The following is a 23,102-nucleotide window of genomic DNA, read 5'->3' as shown; positions in this document are numbered from 1 at the left end:
CAGAGAGGCGGTTACACGTCACTGACTCCAGTGTCATGTTCCCATCTCCCCTGGGCCATCTTCTTTAGGTAACCTGATTAAATAAAGTGATTAAGCCCCATCAAACCATGATAGTTTTGTTCCGCATCCAATTACCATTATTGGGGCATTGGATGCGGACCCCTTAGTTTCAATGGAGCGGAAAAAGATGCAGACAGCACACAGTGTGCTGTCTGCATCTCTTGGGGCCCCATTGTAATTAAGGGGCCGCATCCAATCCCCCAATAATGGGAATTGGATGCGGAACAAAACTATCATATGTCTGTTCTGTGGCTTGGGTTGCCACCCGGCCAGTAGTTCACCAGCAAGGCTGGTATTTTAGTTCCCTTGCCGGTGCCAGAATTTTCCTGTAAGGACTGTTAGGGTACTTTCACACTTGCGGCAGGACGGATCCGACAGGCTGTTCACCCTGTCAGATCCGTCCTGCCGCTATTTCGCCGGACTGCCACTCCCCATTGACTATAGCGGGAGTGGAGCTACGGTGCAGCATGGCAGTGCACGGCGTGAGGCCGCCAGACGAAAAAGTCGGACATGTAGTACTTTTAGTCTGGCGGCCTCTCACCGTGCTGCGCCGTAGCTCTGCCCCCATCCCCATTATAGTCGATGGGCACAGAGCAGCGGCACGGCGAAGCAGTGGCAAGATGGATCTGACAGGGTGAGCAGCCTGTCGGATCCGTCCTTCTGCAAGTGTGAAAGTACCCTTACTAATGAGCACTTCCATCATGGAACGCCCATTAGTACAGCCGTTACCTCCACCGCTACTTGTGCTAGTAAAAAAATTAATAAAATTACGGTACCTCCACCTCCATTTGCTCACGCTGTGGAGAACACTCCCTGCTGACTAGAAGCTCAAGACAGGACCTACAAGACGTCATCACGTTGGAGCACCGGTCCTGAGCTTGCAGTCAGCAGCGAATGTTCACCGCAGCCAGGTGAATGCAAATTTTATTTTATTTTTTTTGCAAAAGCAGAGAAGGGGGGCACTAATGGGGGCAATACTCTTACTGGGGGCACTAATGGGGACATTATTCTTACTGGGGGCATTATTCTTACTGGGGCACTAATGTGGCCATTACTAATTCTGGGACTTACCCGGGGCGCTCCACTATAACGTCAGAGCGCCCCACGCGCATGGATCACATGATCGCATGGCATCTTTACTGTTGGCGTTCAGCTCGGACCTTCACCTGACTGCAGACCCAGGTATGTGGACCTTTAATAAAACTAGTTGAGTACCCCTGCTCAGGGGCGTAACGATCGCGGTCGCAGGGAGTGCGACTGCGACCGGGCCCGGCGGGGGGAGGGGGCCCGCTGTACTAACATGTAATGAAGCGCTGTGAAGGGGCCCGGCATGAAGTACAGTGACAATGCCGGGCCCCGTCAGGGCGCTCCATTCAGAGGCGTAGCGTGGGGGGGGGCCGTCGCCCCGGGCGCCACTCTGCAGGGGGCGCCGTCTGCGGGGCTGGCACAAGTTAAATCGCCGACGCTGTGTTTTTTTTTCTTCACACAGCGTTCGGCTGCAGAGCAGAGTGAGGAGGCGAGAGGGGGCGGGGCATGCACGGCAGTTCCCGATAGGCTCCGCCCACCTTCCAGGCGGGAAGTACAGTGCAGACTGCAGAGCCAGGAGCCGGAGGCAGCAAGAAGAAGCAGAAGATCATGGCTGCAGCTGAATCAGTAGGAGACTGTAGTCCAGCTATGAGCCTAGAGACAGTGATTCAACTTGAATTACTTAGTGGGGGCATTGTGCACTGTCTGTGGGGACAGTATTACTTTGTTGGGGCCCTGGGGCGCAAATTACGTAATGGGCAGTGCCCATTACGTAATTTGCCCCCCAGTGCCCCCACTAAGTAATACTAACTGCCCCCACAGACAGTGCACAACTCACTGCACACTGCCCATTACGTAATTTGCCCCCCAGTGCCCCCACTAAGTAATACTAACTGCCCCCACAGACAGTGCACAACTCACTGCACACTGCCCATTACGTAATTTGCCCCCCAGTGCCCCCACTAAGTAATAGTGCCCCACAGACAGTGCACAGTTGTGGCAGTATTACTTAGTGGGCCACTGGGGGGCAAATTACGTAATGGGCAGTGCGCAGTGAGTTGTGCACTGTCTGTGGGGGCAGTATTACTTTGTTGGGGCACTGGGGGGCAAATTACTTAATGGGCAGTGCCCATTACGTAATTTTCCCCCCAGTGCCCCCACTAAGTAATACTAAGTGGCTGAACAAATGCATGCCCTCGCAGGGGCAGCAGTGCAGCACAATCCACCATTATCCGGCCGGCCAGCAAGTACAGGAACAGCCAAACAGGAGGAGTCAGATCGATGACAGCCAGGTAGGAATCAGGAGAAGATGTTAGAACTTAGATGGATGGATCACAAGTAGGGGGCGTGGAGCGGGCGGCGGCTAGTCGGGATTCGGACTCGAGAGCACCGGCGCTCCCAGGCAGAGTGCGCTCTGCGCGGTGGCCTACTCTGCTTATAGGTGGCGCCGGCCCTGGATTCAAGCGACCCTGAGACAGAGTGAGTGACAGTCAGTGTCACTGTCCCAGAGTCCCAAAGTCCCACCCTGAGTGTGTAATTAGGTCAGTAGTTTACTTTGTTGGCATTGGCTGAGGGCAGGCAGGCTTTAGGGGTAATATATGATTATATGAGTTAAGTGCCAGTAAGTGTCATGAGAGCCAGGCCAAGGCTGCCAAGCAGATGGCACCATGGCACTGCAGTCAGAGTGCTGGTGAAGGATGACCAGGGACACTGAGACAGTACTGCCTCTCTGGGATGCCATCTGCCCATCTCTGCTGTCCATATACCAGGCCTACCCTGGTATATGGACAGCAGAGATGGGCAGATGGCATCCTCTGGGCAGTACTGTCTCTCTGGTCATCCTTCACCAGCACCCTGACTGCCACGGTCCTGCTTGGCCTGGCTCTCATGGCACTTCACTGCCTCGTGCTTGGCTATCAGCGCTGAGTGACTCAGTCACACTGCAACATTGACTGAGTCACTCAGTGCTGATAGCCAAGCATGAGGCAGTGAAGTGCCATGAGAGCCAGGCCAAGCAGGACCGTGGCAGTCCGGGTGCTGGTGAAGGAAGACCAGAGAGACAGTACTGCCCAGAGGATGCCATCTGCCCATCTCTGCTGTCCATATACCAGGTCTACCAGCATTAGCCATTGATATACCACCTGCCTGCCTGGTCACCCCACCTAACACTCACGGAGACAAGTGACTCAGACTGTTAGGTGTGGGGGGACCAGGCGGTATATGAAGGGGTAATACTGGTAGGCCTGGTATATGGACAGGAGAGATGGGCAGATAGCATCCTCTGGGGGTTGTATCTTACATGGGACTGTATGCTGGAGGAGCTGAAGGGAGAGTGATGTGTTTTACATGGGACTGTTTGCAAGAAGGACTAAAGGCAGGGGGAGTGTTGTATCTTACACAGGACTGTATGCTGGAGGGGCTGAAGGGGGCCATAATTATTACTATAATACTACAGAGGTGGTCATTATAATAATAATACAGAGGGGGCCATTATATATTATAATTATACAGAGAGCATTATACTTATGGGCACTACAGGGGAAGGGGACTTCTGTTATCTGAGGATGATAGTAAAGTGAGGAATCTAAAACATTTTCTGCAAAACTTTGCAGAGACGAGACATGGCTGAAAGAAGGTGTCATGATGGTCCTATCTCCGAATGAGGACGTTGATGAAAGTCTACATCACAGGAGATGTCACTGGATGTAACAGGTATGGTGCGGTATTCTCCTGTATATTTCATAGCAATGTATGTTATGTCCATCCAAATATCTGTTTCACGGTAGGGGGGAGGGGGTATATAGAATTTGTCCCACACTGCCTCAGCCTGGCCCCAGACTTGAGGTCACACTGTGTGTGTTCTGAATTCTGGGGCCTCACACCCATCTACTACATTATCTGTACTCATAGTTATCACCGTGTTATCTGTGGTGTTACATAGGACTGCAGGTGACATCTATTACATTATTTGTTTAAAAAAGGGGCGTGGTCACAGGTTGGGGGGGGGGGGGCGCAATACTTGGCTTGCCCCGGGTGCTTGTTACCCACGCTACGCCACTGGCTCCATTACATGTTTAATATGAGGCAAGGTGGGGGAGGTTTGCGCAGAGGGGGTGGGAGGAAGAGGGAGGACGCGCGCACTCACTCACATACACTCGGCCCGGCAGTTCTTGTCACTGCCGGGCTGTCTCCAGATCATCAGTGAAGCAGGAGCTCTAGCGCTCCCTCTGCTGGCCGCACATCGGGCTGCTGGCTGTGGGAGGAGCTCTGAAGGCCCGGGAAACTGCCTTTAGTACAGCCAGCAGTGCGATGTCAGTGTGGCAGCGCAACATCAGGGAAGAGGGTAAGTATGTGTTTTATTTTTATTTTCCTAACACTGCAGACTGGGGGCAAAGGGGAAGGGGGGGGGGGGTTGATGGGCACAACTAGAGTGAGGGGGCACAAAAGTGGGCATCTCTACTGAGGGGGCACCTAATCTGCCATAACTACTGTGAGGGGGGCACATAATCTGGCATAACCACTGTGAGGGGCACATATGTGGGCATATCTAATGTGAGGGGCACATAATCTGGCATAACCACTGTAGGGGGGCACATATCTGGCATAACTACTGTGAGGGGGGCACATATAAAGGCATAACTATGAGATGGCACATATAAAGGCATAACTACTGTGAGGGGGGCACATAATCTGGCATAACCACTGTGAGGGGCACATATGTGGGCATATTTAATGTGAGGGGCACATAATATGGCATAACCACTGTAGGGGGCACATATCTGGTCATAACTACTGTGAGGGGCACATAGTCTGGCATAACTACTGTGAGGGGGAACATATCTGGCCATATCCACTGTGAGGGGCACATATCTGGGCATAACTACTGTGAGTGGGCACATATCTGGGCATAACCACTGTGAGCGGGCACATATCTGGGCATATCCACTGTGAGGGGCACATATCTGGGCATATCCACTGTGAGGGGCACATATCTGGCATAAATACAGTGAGGGGGCATATATTTGGCATAACTACTGTTAGGGGGCACATATTTGGCATAACTACTGTGAGGGGCACATATCTGGGCATAACTACTGTGACAGGAACAAAGGTGGGCATAACTGCTGTGAGGGGCCACAAGAAGGACATAACTTTTGTGAAGGGACCACAAGGTGGGCTTAATTACTGTGAAAGGCCACAAGATGGGCATTACTACTGTGAGGGGCCACAATGTGGACATTAGTACTGTGTGGTAGCACTTAGGGGAAATGTCCTAAATTACCCTGCTATACATTGGCATAGCTCAGTCTACCAGGCCAGCAGAGCTCCCCCAGCTGGTAGTTTCACAGGGGTAGTCACCATCCCTTCCTTATGTGATTATTCTTTTTTTTTCTATCACCACAGGGACCTTGTTCTGGATCCAGCGGACATCACACCGACGCCAGCGACACCCTGGATGAGGTAGGACCAGATTTTATTAGGATTGGGTGAGTGTAGCCATGCATTGGGCTCTTTCACACGAGCGGATCCCGTGTGGCTAATCTGCTGTGTGAAAGAGAGCCAAGCGGCGCTCCGGACAGCAGAGACACCGAGCAGTAACATGATTGATAATGCTCCATGCCTCTCTATGATCGTTTTGCTACAAAATCACGGTGACCACTTTATCTCCCTGTGATTTTTTAGTAAAAAGGTCACAGAGAGGCACGGAGCATTATCAATCGTGTTACTGCTCCGTGTCTCTGCTGTCCGGAATGGGGCTTGGCCCTCATTCACGCAGCGGACTAGCCACACGGGAAAGCCATTAGTAAGAAAATCTGCCGCTTCTTTATAAAAATCGGGGGGTAGGGGGGCCCCGATACAAAGTTTGCACTGGGGCCCATAACACTCTAGTTACGCCACTGCCCCTGCTGTAGTGTATAGTTTTTAGGCTAGGGCTACCCCGTAGTGCTTCTGATTGATTTTTAACTATTGAGCTACAGCAGCAGTCCAAAGCAGTACACTGAAGCACATTTACTACGGCAAATGAACCATAATTCTTATACCACATTTATTAAGGGTTCTAAACACTTTTTTCCTCTATGCTCAACAAAGGGTGTGGCTTATCAGGAATAGTTGTGGCACTAAAATTGCACCAGAATTTAAGCAAACACAGCACAACTTTCATTTCTTACAGCACTCTTGAAAACTGAAAGCTGCACTGTAATTGACTTCTATGCGCATCAAAGACAGTATCATAAACTTGCCTTTAGACTAGACAATCAAAAAGTCTCCCAGATTTATCATCTAGTATCAGCCAATGTAATAAACCTTCAACATTTTTTTACTATCTAGTCTTAGGAGTAATGCAACAAGATGCCACTTTTTGAACATATTTTTTTGGGGGGTTTGCTTTGTTTAAAGAAATTTTTGGCACCAGGGGACTGCAGTACACTTGGCTTGGCTTTATTATAATTTTTTTCCAAAAAATCTCAATTCTAAATTTGGCTAAAATTTAGTTTTGACTACAAACATCTGGCCATCCCTTTACTAAATACAAACAAGCTTGCCATGGTGCAAGCCACATAAAAGATGTTTCAAACACTTCATAAATTTTTGCAATGGCCTACTTCACCAACAAAACAGACAAAAAAAAAACACTTCACTTTCGGACCTGAACAGCTTTGATACATGACCCCCTTAGCACTGTCTAAATTCTCGGTGTGTTTGGCCAACAGTTTAATGTGTATGGGGCGCTACTGACTCTTTCGACCAACAGCTAATGAATGTGTATGGACACCCTAGCACTTTGATCATGCCTTCAAATCTTACCAAATCCGCTACCACCCCAAGAGCCCATTCACAGAGTAAACATCTTTGCACCTGCTTTGGAAGTGCCCCTTTGTATAGAGTCTGTTGGATTTTAAATCTCCCGTGCATTTCAGTCTGCCTCTCATCTCTATGCATGTGCTATCTAAAAGACAAACTGTTTGTTTCCCATAGCAACCAATCACAGCACAGCTTTTATTTTTGTCCATGGCAACCAATCACAGCACAGCTTTCATTTTACTAGAGTGCTTCTTACAATAATGTAGACTTGTGTTTCCCAACTTGTATCTCCCCATCATGCCCTGATGACTGTAGGGGCATGATGCGAGTTGTAGTTTTGCAAAAACTGGGGAACCAAAGGTTGGTAAACATAGGTCTACAGTAAGAAGCACTGTAGTAAAATGAAAGCTGTGCTGTGATTGGTTGCTATGGGCAACCAGTTGTCTTTTCGACAGCACATGTTGGGAGATTACCACTCTGAATAAAAAAGGACCTTATTTTCTGACTACAGGCAAAGAGAGGCAGATTGATAAGTGTTGTAGTAAAATGAAAGCTGTGCTGTGATTGGTTGCTATGGGCAACAAACTGTCTCTTAGACAGCACGTGTAGAGAGATGAGAGGCAGAATGAAATGCATGGGAGATGAGAGGCAGAGTGAGAAGCGTGCCTCTGCAGTTACAGTTACATTGGTGCATACATTGGAATTCACGTTGCATCAAAAATATATTATTTTCTTAGAATCTTCCAGAACCCTGTGGACTGGACTTGACAAACCCTCAGTATTTAAAGTTGGATCATGAAGAGTATAAGTACCTGGTTGAGACTCATTGAAGCACATAGGAGCCTATGATGAACAAACTAACTAACAAACATTTATATACAGCGCATAGATTCGTAATATTGACCTGTTGAGTTATGTGCAATCATGTGGATTGCAGCTGTTAAAAATTGGTTAGTGGCAGTACAGAAGTCTCACTATAGCCTTAGCCTAAGGGTTACAATGGTCCACTTTTACACAATTTTTAAAATTGACAACCATGGCAGAAAAGGTATATTTCTACTCACAAGATGCATACATCAAAGGTCAACTTAATACAATGCAGTGAAGTGTAAAAATACCTAGAGATTGAGGTCATACAATTCAGCATTTTATAAATGTGAATTCTTACCTTTTTTCTACGAAGTCTAACTTGATCACACAACACTTCACAGGTAGACATGTTATCCTGGTTGGGAATAGACTGGGCACAATTTGTTGAACTTACTCCTTGTAAACCATCCTGTGAGACATTCAAATCACCATTCATCTCATAATGTGGCTCATCATGACTTTTGGTGTCTCTGCAGAGAGGTGATACATTTTGATAGCCTCTAGTTTCTCCTTTGGTTTCCAAATGCGAAGATACACAAAAATGTAAACTATCACAAGAATCAGTGGACGCACCACTGCAGATATTGTGTTCATATACAACTTTTGACCCATCGGATTTTCTTCTCTGTTGTGCAATTCTAGCAGAATTTAGCAGCTGTTCCCCAGACATATCCATTTCCTCCAAATCCATATTTCCATGTAACATTTCATTGAAGGATATTCCATCAAAAACATTCACATTGTCATCTTTGAGCTCATAATTACTATCTCTACCTTGAACTCCTGCATATGTGTCTTCCTCTTCATCAACACTAGTATTGCCAACTTCAAGTGTATTGCTCATATCTTCTTCAAGAAAAGTCTTAGCCAAGGAACTAATTCCATCCTGGTTTGGCAGACGGTCCTCATTCTTGATCTTAAGTTCTTTTTCATTAGGTGGCATGACGGTTTCAATGCTTGTGTTTGAAGATGCACTGTGGTCTTCTCTATCTAAGTTGTCATTTTCGTCTATTTCCTTGAAGATCCCTTCTTCAGCATCAAGAAAACCATTACAATCCTCTAATGAAATACACTCTGTCTCCTTTATATCTTCTTTCCCATGTTCTTCCATAGCTGTTTTTAAATTATCTACTTTAATTCCATGGCAACACAATTTATCACAACCAGAAGGGTTAGAAGACAATCCAATCCATTGAGATACATGATCTTCCCAGCTTTTTTTCCGAACAGAAACAGACATGTCACAAAGTAAAGCACCAGATAAGATTCGTAGACAGAGGAGCATGTGATTTCAACACAGGAATGCCGTGAAGAGTTATGCAGTTGACCGGGTGAAGTATCATCTACCAAACAAGAAATCAAATCAGTTAGGGTCTAAATGTTGACAAACGATCCACAAGCAATGCAGCAACCCTTGTCTGGATGAACTCCCTGTTTGCCAACATTTGTACAATAGAATCCTTTTTATTTTAGTCACAGGGTAACTCATTTCATGCATCTGAATTCTGTAAAGTCCCATGACTCTGTACTACTTATGAGATAATCACTTGCTACAGAATAAACTGGACAACTTAAAGGGTTGTGCCACAAAACATATTCAAAATGTTTCAATCCAGCACCTGTGTCTTAATACTTTTGTAATTGCATGTAATAAAAAATGTAAGTAACAATCGATACCCCTGGTGCTTGCTTGCTCCTGTTTACACACTTGGCTGAAGGTGTCGCAGCGGCACCGCACAAACCGCTGCCGAACTGTGGACTGTAAATTTCAATATACAGTACAGACCAAAAGTTTGGACACACCTTCTCATTCAAAGAGTTTTCTTTATTTTCATGACTATGAAGGCATCAAAACTATGAATTAACACATGTGGAATTATATACATAACAAACAAGTGTGAAACAACTGAAAATATGTCGTATTCTAGGTTCTTCAAAGTAGCCACCTTTTGCTTTGATTACTGCTTTGCACACTCTTGGCATTCTCTTGATGAGCTTCAAGAGGTAGTCCCCTGAAATGGTCTTCCAACAGTCTTGAAGGAGTTCCCAGAGATGCTTAGCACTTGTTGGCCCTTTTGCCTTCACTCTGCGGTCCAGCTCACCCCAAACCATCTCGATTGGGTTCAGGTCCGGTGACTGTGGTGGCCAGGTCATCTGGCGCAGTACCCCATCACTCTTCTTCATGGTCAAATAGCCCTTACTTTCAAAGTTCTCCCAATTTTTCGGCTGACTGACTGACCTTAATTTCTTAAAGTAATGATGGCCACTCGTTTTTCTTTACTTAGCTGCTTTTTTCTTGCCATAATACAAATTCTAACAGTCTATTCAGTAGGACTATCAGCTGTGTATCCACCTGAATTCGCCTCAACGCAACTGATGGTCCCAACCCCATTTATAAGGCAAGAAATCCCACTTATTAAACCTGACAGGGCACACCTGTCAAGTGAAAACCATTTCAGGGGACTACCTCTTGAAGCTCATCAAGAGAATGCCAAGAGTGTGCAAAGCAGTAATCAAAGCAAAAGGTGGCTACTTTGAAGAACCTAGAATATGACATATTTTCAGTTGTTTCACACTTGTTTGTTATGTATATAATTCCACATGTGTTAATTCATAGTTTTGATGCCTTTAGTGTGAATCTACAATTTTCATAGTCATGAAAATAAAGAAAACTCTTTGAATGACAAGGTGTGTCCAAACTTTTGGTCTGTACTGTATATGACACCGCGCTCTCACCAGGCACTGCCAGCCCACTATCACACAATGAAGGCGTCACAGACACAATTGCCGATAAGTAACAAGCAGTGAGTAGTTACCTGTTCCGTAGCGCTTACTCTGTGACTATTCCTTCTTCCTTCGTGTGAACTGTCGTGGTGCTGGGTGTTAGGCTAAGGTTACTAGATTGCGGCTCACGCCCCAGCAGGTGGTGTGATGCCGTGTGTATAATTCGTACCTCTCGCTGATCTCAAGCGGATAGTGACGTCACTATACTGACTACGGTGAGTCGTGGGTACCAGAATTCCTGTCTACGTCCTTGTCCTTCGTTAGGAAACCCTTTCACTCCTCTGCTCCACATCTTTTTATTCTGAGGATTTCGGGTGAATGCTACCTATAGATAACTACATTATTTAAATGCGAACAGCTCAATCTCAGAATTCAACCCTCCAGGTGTTAATGTATCCATATTGAAGATCCATTTAGTTTCTGCTCTTGACATACTTTTAATCAAATCCCCCCCTCTAGATCCCAATCTAATCAATTCAATCCGACAGAAGTTTGAGCCATCAAATCTCCCCTCATGTTTTTCCATGTAGTGCCTCGACAATGGATGCCCCTCAAATTTTTTCTCTATATTATATATATGTTCCCCCACTCTTTTCTTTATTTGTCTCTTGATCCGACCAATATATATCTTGTTGCAGGGGCATGTAATAGCATATATTGCCCCCCAACTATGACATGTAATAAAGCCTCTAATATCTTCTTTGTATGTGCCGTTATTATTTGCTATACTGGCTTGTATTTTATTATTAGATATTTTACACCCTATGCATCTTCTGCAAGGGAAGAAGCCATTTTTATAAAAGCAAATCCCTAAGAAGGTGGCAGGAGGGGAGGGGACACAAAAAATATATAAAAAATGTAAGAGAGGAATCCCAGATGGAGACTCAATTCATACATACAAATGTAAGATGTAAATCCAAATATCCTGCCCTACAAGAATATTCAGCAGCATTTAACACTTTCATGACGTTAGTCACCAAGGAAGGTGAAAAAAACAAAAAATCCCCAATATCTAAGTAATATTACTAAGGGGGAAAGGAAAGCAATTAAATCCATGCAGGAAAATAATAATATTGTTATCCACCCAGTGGATAAAGGAGGGGGGATCGTTATAATGTCGAAAGAGGACTACCACAAGGAGGTAAAAAACATATTGAATGACAGTAAGACATACCAACAATTGAGGAAAGATTCAACTGAAGCCTATAAAGGGAGCTAAAAAAACTGTACAAAGAGGGAGGAATCAGGACATTTTAAGAAAAGAAGAAGCTATGTTTATTTATTTGCCACATCCCAGAATAGCGGCATTTTACCACAATCCGAAAATTCATAAGGATACAATAAAACCACCAGGTAGGCCCATTGTGTCGGGCATAGAGTGTCTTACTAGTGCCCTTTCCAAATATGTAGATGAACAGCTACAACCGCTTGCACAATCCCTCCCCACATATCTTAAGTATACCACACATGTATTACAAATCCTAAATGACATCAAGTGGGAAGAGTGATATATATTAGGAACGCTGGCTGTTAAATCGCTCTATACGGTTATTGAGAACCAAAGAGGCTGTGAGGCGGTGAAATTCTTTCTTGAAAAAAAGGGGGATATGCCAGAAGCCCAAATTAAATACATAGGGGATTGTATTATGTTTGTCCAACAAAGGAATTATTTTACATAAGATGATAGATTTTACCTCCAGACGTGGAGGACCGCGATGGGGACGAGGTTCGCACCTGGGTTCGCTAATTTATATGTGGGGTGGTGGGAACACCATACACCCTGATGGTGAGCTCAGGGCGAACCTCGTCCTCTGGCAGCGTTTTATAGATGACTTGATTTTTATATGGAAGGGAGGGGAAGATCAGTTACAGGAGTTTTTTTATGATATTAATAAAAATTATTTTTATTTAGAATTCACATTGGCTTTTAGTAAAACAGAAATACATTTTTTAGATTTAACAATTTTTATTGAGGATAATAAAATATGCACAATAACTTTTAATAAACCTACGGATGCAAATAGTCTTATCTCCAAAGAAAGTTGTCACCTTCCACGGTGGCTAGAGAATATTCCGAAGAGCCCATTTCTGCTCATCAAAAGAAATTGTACGAAATTAGTGGAGTATGAGCGGGAAGCTATAGCCATGCAGGATAAAGCCTCATGCACACGTCCGTGGAACACGGACCGTGAGATACCGGCCTGGATTCCTGCTGAGTGCACTAGCGCACGGCGTCATTGGTTGCTATGACGCCGTGCGCTTTGTGCCGCCGCTGCTGTACAGTAATACACTCGTATAGATAATACGAGTGTATTACTGTACAGCGTCAGGCGCACGGCGTCATAGCAACCAATGATGCCGTGCGCTCTTGCACTCAGCAGGAATCCAGGCCGGTAGCTCACGGTCCGTGTTCCACAGACATGTGCATGAGACTTAAATTTGAGGTAAAGGGATATGATGTAGTTAAGTTGATGACACAGAAGGTTGAGGATGGACAGATGAATAGACAAACATTATTAAAGGAAAGGAAAAATCAAAGTTAAAAGACGATGAGATAACAATCCCACCCCTCATTTTACCATATAACAGTCAGGTGAATATCTTCAAGAAAATTGTGATTAAACATTGGAATGCCCTGAGGGAAGACAAAATGATGGGGGAACTCATTCCAAAAGAGCCTAGGTTCATTTACAGGAAAGCAAAAAACATTGGCAACATTATAGCATCTACAAATAGTTGCATTACTAAACAAGCAGATAATTGAAACACACCATGGAGGCATAGGCCAACAAAATGGCTTCTTCCCTTGCAGAAGATGCGTAGGGTGTAAAATATCTAATAATAAAATACAAGCCAGTATAGCAAATAATAACGGCACATACAAAGAAGATATTAGAGGCTTTATTACATGTAATAGTTGGGGGGCAATATATGCTATTACATGCCCCTGCAACAAAATATATATTGGTTGGACCAATAGACAAATAAAGAAAAGAGTGGGGGAACATATATATAATATAGAGAAAAAATTTGAGGGGCATCCACTGTCGAGGCACTACATGGAAAAACATGAGGGGAGATTTGGTGGCTCAACATTCTGTGGGATTGAATTAATTAGATTAGGATCTAGAGGGGGGGATTTAATAAAAAATATATCAAGAGCAGAAACTAAATGGATATTCAATATGGATACATTAACACCTGGAGGGTTGAATTCTGAGATTGAGCTGTTCGCAATTGAATAATGCAGTGATCTGTAGGTAGCGTGCACCCCGGAATCCTCAGAATAAAAAGATGTGGAGCAGAGGAGTTAAAGCGTTAAGGTCAATGAGAGGAGTGTATAAATACTAGGTACCAGGCAGTATTACAGTATTCCTTTTCCTGACGAAGGACAGCGTACTGCCCGAAACGCGTAGATAGGAATTCTGGTACCCACGACTCACCGTAGTCCGTATAGTGATGTCACTATCCGCTTGAGATCAGCGCGAGGTACAAATTATACACACGGCATCATGCCACCGGCCCGGGGCGTGAGCCGCAATCTAGTAACCTTAGCCTAACACCCAGCACCACGACAGTTCACACGAAGGAAGAAGGAATAGTCACAGAGTAAGAGCTACGGAACAGGTAACTACTCACTGTTTGTTACCTATCGGCAATTGTGTCTGTGACGCCTTCATTGTGTGATAGTGGGCTGGCAGTGGCTGGGGAGTGCGCGGTGTCATATATATTGTAATAAAAATATTAGTATAGCCACTGAATACCATCTGTATGGCGCCAACTGCTGTTTGTTCTTTTCCTTATTTTTGGTCTGCTTCACTAATATGCTCAGTTATAATATTCGACTGTCACCAGCCAATATCTTCTGTTAAAAGCAGTGTCAGTTACAGGGAAAGAAATACAGCAGACAGGACGCGCCCAACAGAAATGGTGCAAATTATGTCACAAATCTATGCATCCTCACAACAGCGGTAGATTTCATATTGTGACTACAGTGAGCCCAAAATGCATTAAATTTATTAAGGGATGTGTGCCTTTTAAAAAAATTGGCACATTTTACGCCAACAAACTTTAATGTATGACTCGTCTTAATAATTCTCCCTCTATGAAGGTATATTTGTATCTTTTATTCATACCAGTGAATTGTGTGCTTAGTGTATGCAAGGAACTGGAGCAGGTCAACAATGATGAAGGTTATAAAAGATAAAATTATAATAGTAAGCTATAAAATCCATGAAACAACATAATGGACCTGTCGGTGGGGAAACAACTACATTTTTATGCTAAATAAAGAATAAATGAGATAATATACATGACTAGAGAGCACGGGGGGAATTGATTTGGGGAGGAATAAAGGAATATAGTACGGTTTGTACAGTGCCTTAAACATAATGGGTGGAACATGATCAAGTATACTGGACAAGAAGAAGTGTCTAGTCATGGTATGACATACAGAGCACTATAGTCCTTCATTGCCAGTACTATCTGCCTTGGAAAATGAAAATGGTGACGGTAATAAGGGAAAAGGGTTAATAGGGCTTGTATATGCCTTTAATGCTAATCCCCTAACCGTTCTACCCATAATTACATTAGCTTGACCAATTTTTTTAACACATTTGTTAAACTTTTGCACAGGAGCGTACATAGATAGCATAGGGCAGCATAGCAAAACTTAGCCACTTTATGTGACAACTGCCATAAATACACTGATAAACTTCCCCCATAATGTTCTAAATATGCTGTTCCTCTTCATCAATGGGCTGATTTACTAACCCTATAAATGGTGTAATCTTACACAGGCTGTTTAGACCTGCATCAGATTTATCACAGGGGCTCAGGACCCTTTTCTCTGACTCTAAGGTTGGCCTACTTTGAGAAAAAAAATTACACCAGGAATGTGGGGCAATTTTGGCGCAAACTGCCATGCCCCTTTCCCCGTGAAGCCATTCCCCTTTCTACTAAGACCCACTCTTTTTTTATGCGAGTCAAAATATAGAAAAAACTACATTGTGCCAATTTGCACCACTTTTTCTATAGTTCCTAGGCACAGGCACATAAGTAAATCTGAGCCATTATATGATAAAACTGGGAGAGCTCAGTGCACAGGAATGTATACAGTCAACATTTAACTAAATGGAATCTGTACAAATTTCTGCACTGAGCTCCCTCTAGTGGTGGATACAGGCAAGTGCAGTGGTGTCATGTAGGAAAGCAGGAAGATTTCAGTAGTTTATGGCACATTACATCAGGACCCTATGGAAGCCACGTGGCATGCCTCCATGGTGAGTACGCCACTGCTTTTTCACATGCCTTCATAGTCAACAATTGCTTCTAGTGTGGGCAACATGATGTCTTTGTGCGCAGTTGTAGATATTAATAAAACTGAACTGTTCCCACGTAAAAACCCCTTTAAATGACTTTATTACCAAAATGATTCCACAGATGCTTAGCATGTGAATCTTCTGTAAACTGCAGCTGTACTACTTGTTTTCTGAGTGCATTCCACTGGAGCATCCAAGCTGTATGGCAGGAGATCATAAAGCATAAGACTCGCATTGCGAAATATTCAGAACACAAATGACAGCTGACTCCTTTGACTCGCACCTTAAAATCTAATACATGTCTGCTTATTAAGAACACCAACTACTGCTTAACATCACATTGCTATTTCTTCTGGGTCATTTTAGGCCGTCTGTCCAGCCAGAGTATCAAAAGCCTTATGGAGGAAAAGCAGCTAATCTCTGTTATCTGCACGCTGGTGTTCCAGCTTGTTATCCGTTATAAACAATGCTTCACAATTTGGCTTATTTCATAAAGTAGTTTATTCATATGGCCTTGTAATTCATCTATAGATGTGAATACAAAGCAGTGGGACCCTCTCTCTAAGTTTCCCATAGCATCTGTATGGGGTCAGGGGCAGACTGGCCATAGACCCTACAGGGAATTTTCCTGGTGGGCCGATGCCCATAAGGCCACCAGAGCCCTCCTGACTGTCGCTACTACTGGGGTAATTATAAGGGTCTTTATTAGAGGAAGTCCATACTGCATGCTGAAGGTGTTGTGGCCCACATTTCACCTCTTAAGCTCCCTGCTCCATATCCAAGACAATTTAGGAAGAAGGACAGATCGTGGCAGCTAATGATGGCCACCAGAGAGAGATAGCTTCTGGGGATGTATTTTGTGCTGCACTGTGGTATTTGGTTTTGAGGGATGGTATTCTGTGCTGCATTATGGTATTACTAACCCTGCCACATTGTATTGAGTCCATCTACTTGTGTTGCTCCACCTTCTGACAATTTGGACCCACCTACAACATTGGGGCCACTTTTTTTTTTTTTTTCCAGGACTACTTTAAATCTGTCCCTGCATGGGGTCCTTGTAGAAAGAATTCTCGACAGTCTACGATTGCAAATATTTTTCATTTGTATATTGAGAATAAATTATCTGAACTTTGCTCTCAGCTCTATACTACATTTTAGGAACAATCTTCCAATAATGTTGTGCTTTTAACCAAACTCAAGTTTCTCTTTCTGAGTGACCATTAGAGACATGGTAATCAACAATAGACATTTGCATGGGGTGGTGAACCGAATGGCCCTAACTCTATCTCCACTGCCACTGTACAGAGCATGCAATGAATTGGCAACTTATATCTACATCAGCCTGTAGGGAGCACGCTATCTGTTACCAGCTGATGTAGTCCTGTCTGTGTATGCTTGGAGGGCCTAGGTGTCCTGTGTGTGCAGACTGGGTACTATGCTAAGGGTGGGGATTGGGGGGCGGGGGCCTCTGATCATCCTGTGAATGCAAACTGAGTTGTACTGTGGATTCTATGTGTGTGTGAGTGTTTTCGTCTGAATCTTGGTTCCCATATATGTTTATAAGGGGTTTAGGATCTTGTATGTTTGGACTGCAAACATCTGGAGTCCACCTATATTTTTCACTGGTTTACAGAAATTCCAATGAGCTCTATTTAAATGTGATTTATGTATTATTTTAAAATGAGCCATCCATCACATGAATTGGCCCAGGAATCAGATTTACTAGTCTAATATAGGTAATTAATACCAACAGTATATGAGCTTCCCCGCCCAAATAAACTGTTTAAAAAATTCAAAACCTGCCATGAAAACACATTGTAAGGCAAGAGCTGTAATAAACATGTGTTCAACATTATAATTTTGGAAACAAGCTTCTGTCAGATCACATGCCACAGAAACAAACTGCAAGAGAGGCATAAACAGTCCTGAGCCACCATATTGCTGTCACATGCTTGGCTGGAAATTTACTACAGCGAACACATAGAAAATTTTAATTTGCAGGTCATTTTTCAAGTCATTTTTTCAACTCTTAAAGATTTGGCCACTGTCTGGTTACTGTTGACCAATGTGCATGTAAGATGACTACATGTCCCTTTGTTAGGCAAATATTCTGTGCTGTCCTCATACAGGTCCTGTCCATAAAATGGCTGGTGATGGAGGGTCATGTCCCTACATCGCTCAGACTCCTCCATTCTAACACATTGAACTTGCACTAACCTCCCAACAGTGCAAGTGCAGATGGCAGGTGCATTATATTTAAATGAACAAGAAATCACATGGAGGTAATTTGCCTGGTGACATGACCCTCCACCAGCAGCCACTTTATGGACAGGACCTCCAAGTGGACAGCATAAAAGACTTGGCCAACAAGGGGGCATACAGTCAGGTCCATAAATATTGGGACATCGACACAATTCTAACATTTTTGGCTCTATACACCACCACAATGGATTTGAAATGAAACAAACAAAACGTGCTTTAACTGTAGACTGTCAGCTTAAATTTGAGGGTATTTACATCCAAATCAGGTGAACGGTGTAGGAATTACAACAGTTTGCATATGTGCCTCCCACTTGTTAAGGGACCAAAAGTAATGGGACAGAATAATAATCATAAATCAAACTTTCACTTTTTAATACTTTGTTGCAAATTCTATGCAGTCATTTACAGCCTGAAGTCTGGAACGCATAGACATCACCAGACGCTGGGTTTCATCCCTGGTGATACTCTGCCAGGCCTCTACTGCAACTGTCTTCAGTTCCTGCTTGTTCTTGGGGCATTTTTCCTTCAGTTTTGTCTTCAGCAAGTGAAATGCATGCTTAATCGGATTCAGGTCAGGTAATTGACTTGGCCATTGCATAACATTCCACTACTTTCCCTTAAAAACTCTTTGGTTGCTTTTGCAGTATGCTTTGGGTCATTGTCCATCTGCACTGTGAAGTGCCGTCCAATGAGTTTTTAAGCATTTGGCTGAATATGAGCAGATAATATTGCCCGAAACACTTCAGAATTCATGCTGCTGCTTTTGTCAGCAGTCACATCATCAATAAATACAAGAGAACCAGTTCCATTGGCAGCCATACACGCCCATGCCATGACACTACCACCTCCATACTTCACTGATGAGGTGGTATGCTTAGGATCATGAGTAGTTCCTTTCCTTCTCCATATTCTTTTCTTCCCATCACTCTGGTACAAGTTGATCTTGGTCTCATCTGTCCATAGGATGTTGTTCCAGAACTGTGAAGGCTTTTTTAGATGTCGTTTGGCAAACTCTAATCTGGCCTTCCTGTTTTTGAGGCTCACCAATGGTTTACATCTTGTGGTGAACCCTCTGTATTCACTCTGGTGAAGTCTTCTCTTGATTGTTGACTTTGACACACATACACCTACCTCCTGGAGAGTGTTCTTGATCTGGCCAACTGTTGTGAAGGGTGTTTTCTTCACCAGGGAAAGAATTCTTCGGTCATCCACCACAGTTGTTTTCCGTGGTCTACCAGGTCTTTAGGTGTTGCTGAGCTCACCGGTGTGTTCCTTCTTTTTAAGAATGTTCCAAACAGTTGTTTTGGCCTTGCCTAATGTTTTTGCTATCTCTCTGATGGGTTTGTTTTGTTTTTTTCAGCCTAATGATGGCTTGCTTCACTGATAGTGACAGCTCTTTGGATCTCATCTTGAGAGTTGACAGCAACAGATTCCAAATGCAAATAGCACACTTGAAATGAACTCTGGACCTTTTATCTTCTCATTGTAATTGGGATAATGAGGTAATAACACACACCTGGCCATGGAACAGCTGAGAAGCCAATTGTGCCATTACTTTTGGTCCCTTAACAAGTGGGAGGCACGTATGAAAACTGTTGTAATTCTTACACCGTTTATCTGATTTGGATGTAAATGCCCTCAAATTAAAGCTGACAGTCTGCAGTTAAAACACATCTTGTTCATCTCATTTCAAATCCATTGTGGTGATATATAGAGCCAAAATTTTTAGAATTGTGTTGATGTCCCAATATTTATGGACCTGACTATTTATTAGATCAGAGGAAATCTGACTTTCGGCACCTCCACCGATCACCTGTTTGCATAGACCCATTCAGACTAATTATGGAAAGTATGGCATAGTTCCTTACCGACCAATGTAAACAATGTAGAAGCATGAAAAGCTCATATAATCAAAGTGGCTATTTCAAAGAATTGGTAGAATCCATGGATCTAATACTGATAGACTTCCAGCTTCGATCTTGTCTCCTTTTTCCCTTCTAATGGGGTTTTCCTACAACAATCTCATGTGCCACCCTGCAGCCTACAATTCACATCATCCCCTTGGCTCTTAACTTGCTCAGCTCTGTGTTGTATCTAAGGGTAGCCAGTGCTAGATCAAACATATTGTAGAACTAAGTCATATTGGAGAATCTCCAGTGTATTCCTTGAGCTGCAGCTTCATCTTGTCTCCTTGTTCCTGCCTTTATAGATTTCTCCCTGTCAGCTCTTTCAAGCAGAATGTCACATCACATAGAAATACACAGAAGACTCTGCACACAGCGCACGCATATAGATAGTGTGTGTCAGGGGAGATTTTTAATTCTGCTAATCATTGCAGGGAGTTATCTAACTATATCACTGGACTCCTTGTCCCTTAGATAGGGCAGAAATTATAACATCAACTTCATTCTATGAAGTTGAGAGCTGCCAGGAGGGATTTGATAGATGCTGATATAATCCTATAGTTCACAAGAACTCTGCACACAGGTGAGACTGACCAACTGTCTACACAGGAGATCGAACTCTGGACTGGTGGTCAGACTGGGGATTACATGACACAACTGCCCATAATGAAAGGGTTCAAAAAGAGTGTAAATGAACTGGGGTGAAACAAATGGCATTGTTAGAATAATGCTGGAGAGGAGCATTATGTGTCCGAAAGGATTGGCTGGAATGGTTTTTTAAGTAAAATATATATAAGACTCAAACTCTCTTTCTTTCTTTTTCACAAGGCTTGCAGAAGTAGAAAGTAGTAGGAGAAATGAGTCTTTGGTATAGTAAAACTTAAAGAGGACCTTTCACCGATCCTGACATTGTGAACTAAGTATCATGACATATACAGCGGCGCCCAGGGATCTCACTGCACTTACTATTATCCCTGGGCGCCGCTCCGTTCTCCCGTTATGTCCTCCAGTATGTTCGGGGACTTGGTTATAGTAGGCGGAGACTTAGGGGACTTGGTTATAGTAGGCGGAGTCTGCCCTTGTTCTGCTGGGCATCTCCTTCTCCTAGGCTGTAGCGCTGGCCAATCGCAGCGCAGAGCTCACAGCCTGGCAGGTTTTTTTCTCCCAGGCTGTTAGCTCTGCGATGCGATTGGCCAGCGCTACAGCCTAGGGGAAGGAGACGCCCAGCAGAACAAGGGCAGACTCCTCCTACTATAACCAAGTTCCCGAACATACCGGAGGACATAACGGGAGAATGGAGCGGCGCCCAGGGATAATAGTAAGTGCAGTGAGATCCCTGGGCGTCGCTGTATATGTCATGATACTTAGTTCACAATGTCAGGATCGGTGAAAGGTCCTCTTTAAGTAACATAAGTACTTCTCAAGCAGAAATTTCTATTTTCAAAGGACCAAAGCGAGTGATTATGAGGATAGCTATAGAAAATTATTTTAAATGAGTATTTCGAATATAAAAATGATCTAATCTGTGAATCTAAATATAACTTTGATTTTGGTCACACTTGTGTTGAGGTTTCCATTATGTACACATAATGGAAATGGAAATGCTTTGTGCAGCATTATTTTTCCAATTAAATATGATGGAATGTGCAAAGAGACTTTGAATGAAGCCTCCAACACTGATGTGAATGTAGCCTACTAGCCTTACTTAGGGTCCCTGGTAGGTAACTTTGGAGCTCTATTGGATATTAGAAAAGTCTATGATATCCAGGAAATATACAGGCTCTACAAATAGAAGGGTTTAGTAAAACCAAAATTTTTGAAGCGTGGGACCAAAGTATTTCTAAGTATTTGACCCAAGTATCAATTTATACTTGAAGAAAGATTATTGATCCCATCATATGTAATTTATAGTGTTGATCGATCACCAAAGTGCTCGGGTGCTCGAGTAGAACACTTTGGGATGCTCGGGTGCTCTACAGATGGAAGTTAATGGGAGAACCAGAGCATTAAACAGGCACCCACTGCTCTAAAACGGGGAGGGTGTCATAGAAATTGATGGAAATACCAATGAAATGGTTCGGGAACAGCAAGGGGAGGATGTCTGGATGCATCTTGGACTCCTAGGTTGCTGCTGGGAACAATGTTGTCCGAGTAGTACGCCACTTTTACAGACTGACAATAATATGCACAGAACCGAAGATAAAATCGATTTTAGAGGAAAAATCGATTTTAGAGGAAAAATTATTAGGAACATTTTTTCCTGTATATTTACTTGTATATAAAGTGCAAGTGCTGCCAAAAATTACAAGGAACAGGCACTCCAATACAACTGTATATCACATAAATGAAAGCCTCATTCACATGGTACAATTGTTCAGGTAGTGGGACTCCTACACTCATAAAGCCTGTGCACTAAGTGAAAGGGCTGCCAAAAATTACAAGGTACCGGCACTCCAATACACCCTTTATTACACATAAAAGAAGGCATCATACACACACTTGAAAAATTATGATTGATGGCCTGCTGGTGACCCTCAAAAACATTAGGAGCAAGGGAGTGCTGGTGACCCTCTAAAACATTAGGGGCGAGGGCCTGTTGCGGATCTGACCATCTAATACATTAGGGGTAAGGGTCTGCCGCCGAGCTGACCCTCTAAAACATTAAGGGCGAGTGCCTGCTGCTGATCTGACCATCTAAAACATTAGGGGAGAGGGCCTGCTGCTGATATGACCATCTAAAACATTATGGGCGAGGGCCTGCTGGTGACCCTCTAAAACATTAGGGGTGAGGGTTAGAGATGTCGCGAACATAAATTTTTCAGTTCGCGAACAGTGAACGCGAGTTTCCACAAATGTTTGCGAACAGGCGAACCTGGGCGAACCGCCATAGACTTCAATAGACAGGCGAATTTTAAAACCCACAGGGACTCTTTCTAGCCACAATAGTGATGGAAAAGTTGTTTCAAGGGGACTAACACCTGGACTGTGGCATGCCGGAGGGGGATCCATGGCAAAACTCCCATGGAAAATTACGTAGTTGACGCAGAGTGTGGTAAGTTAAATTCGCAAT

The 23,102-nt window shown here is 43.8% G+C and overlaps 1 protein-coding gene across 3 annotated transcripts in view; it reads right to left on the bottom strand.

Moving 5' to 3' along the window:
* DLC1 (DLC1 Rho GTPase activating protein) overlaps positions 1 to 23,102 on the bottom strand; it is a 590,258-nt gene that overhangs the window by 545,248 nt on the left and 21,908 nt on the right. For all 3 annotated transcript variants that reach the window (XR_005776381.1, XM_040418808.1, XM_040418809.1), the window contains exon 2: positions 8,060 to 9,104. Coding sequence is in view for 2 of the 3 variants with exons in the window: in XM_040418808.1 (XP_040274742.1) it covers positions 8,060 to 9,046 (987 nt within the window). In the remaining variant the exon portion in view is untranslated. The remainder of the gene's footprint in view (positions 1 to 8,059; positions 9,105 to 23,102) is intronic.

This window comes from Bufo bufo, chromosome 2 (assembly GCF_905171765.1).
Source record: "Bufo bufo chromosome 2, aBufBuf1.1, whole genome shotgun sequence".
Taxonomy (NCBI): domain Eukaryota; kingdom Metazoa; phylum Chordata; class Amphibia; order Anura; family Bufonidae; genus Bufo; species Bufo bufo.
This window is presented reverse-complemented; position numbering and strand designations above follow the sequence as displayed.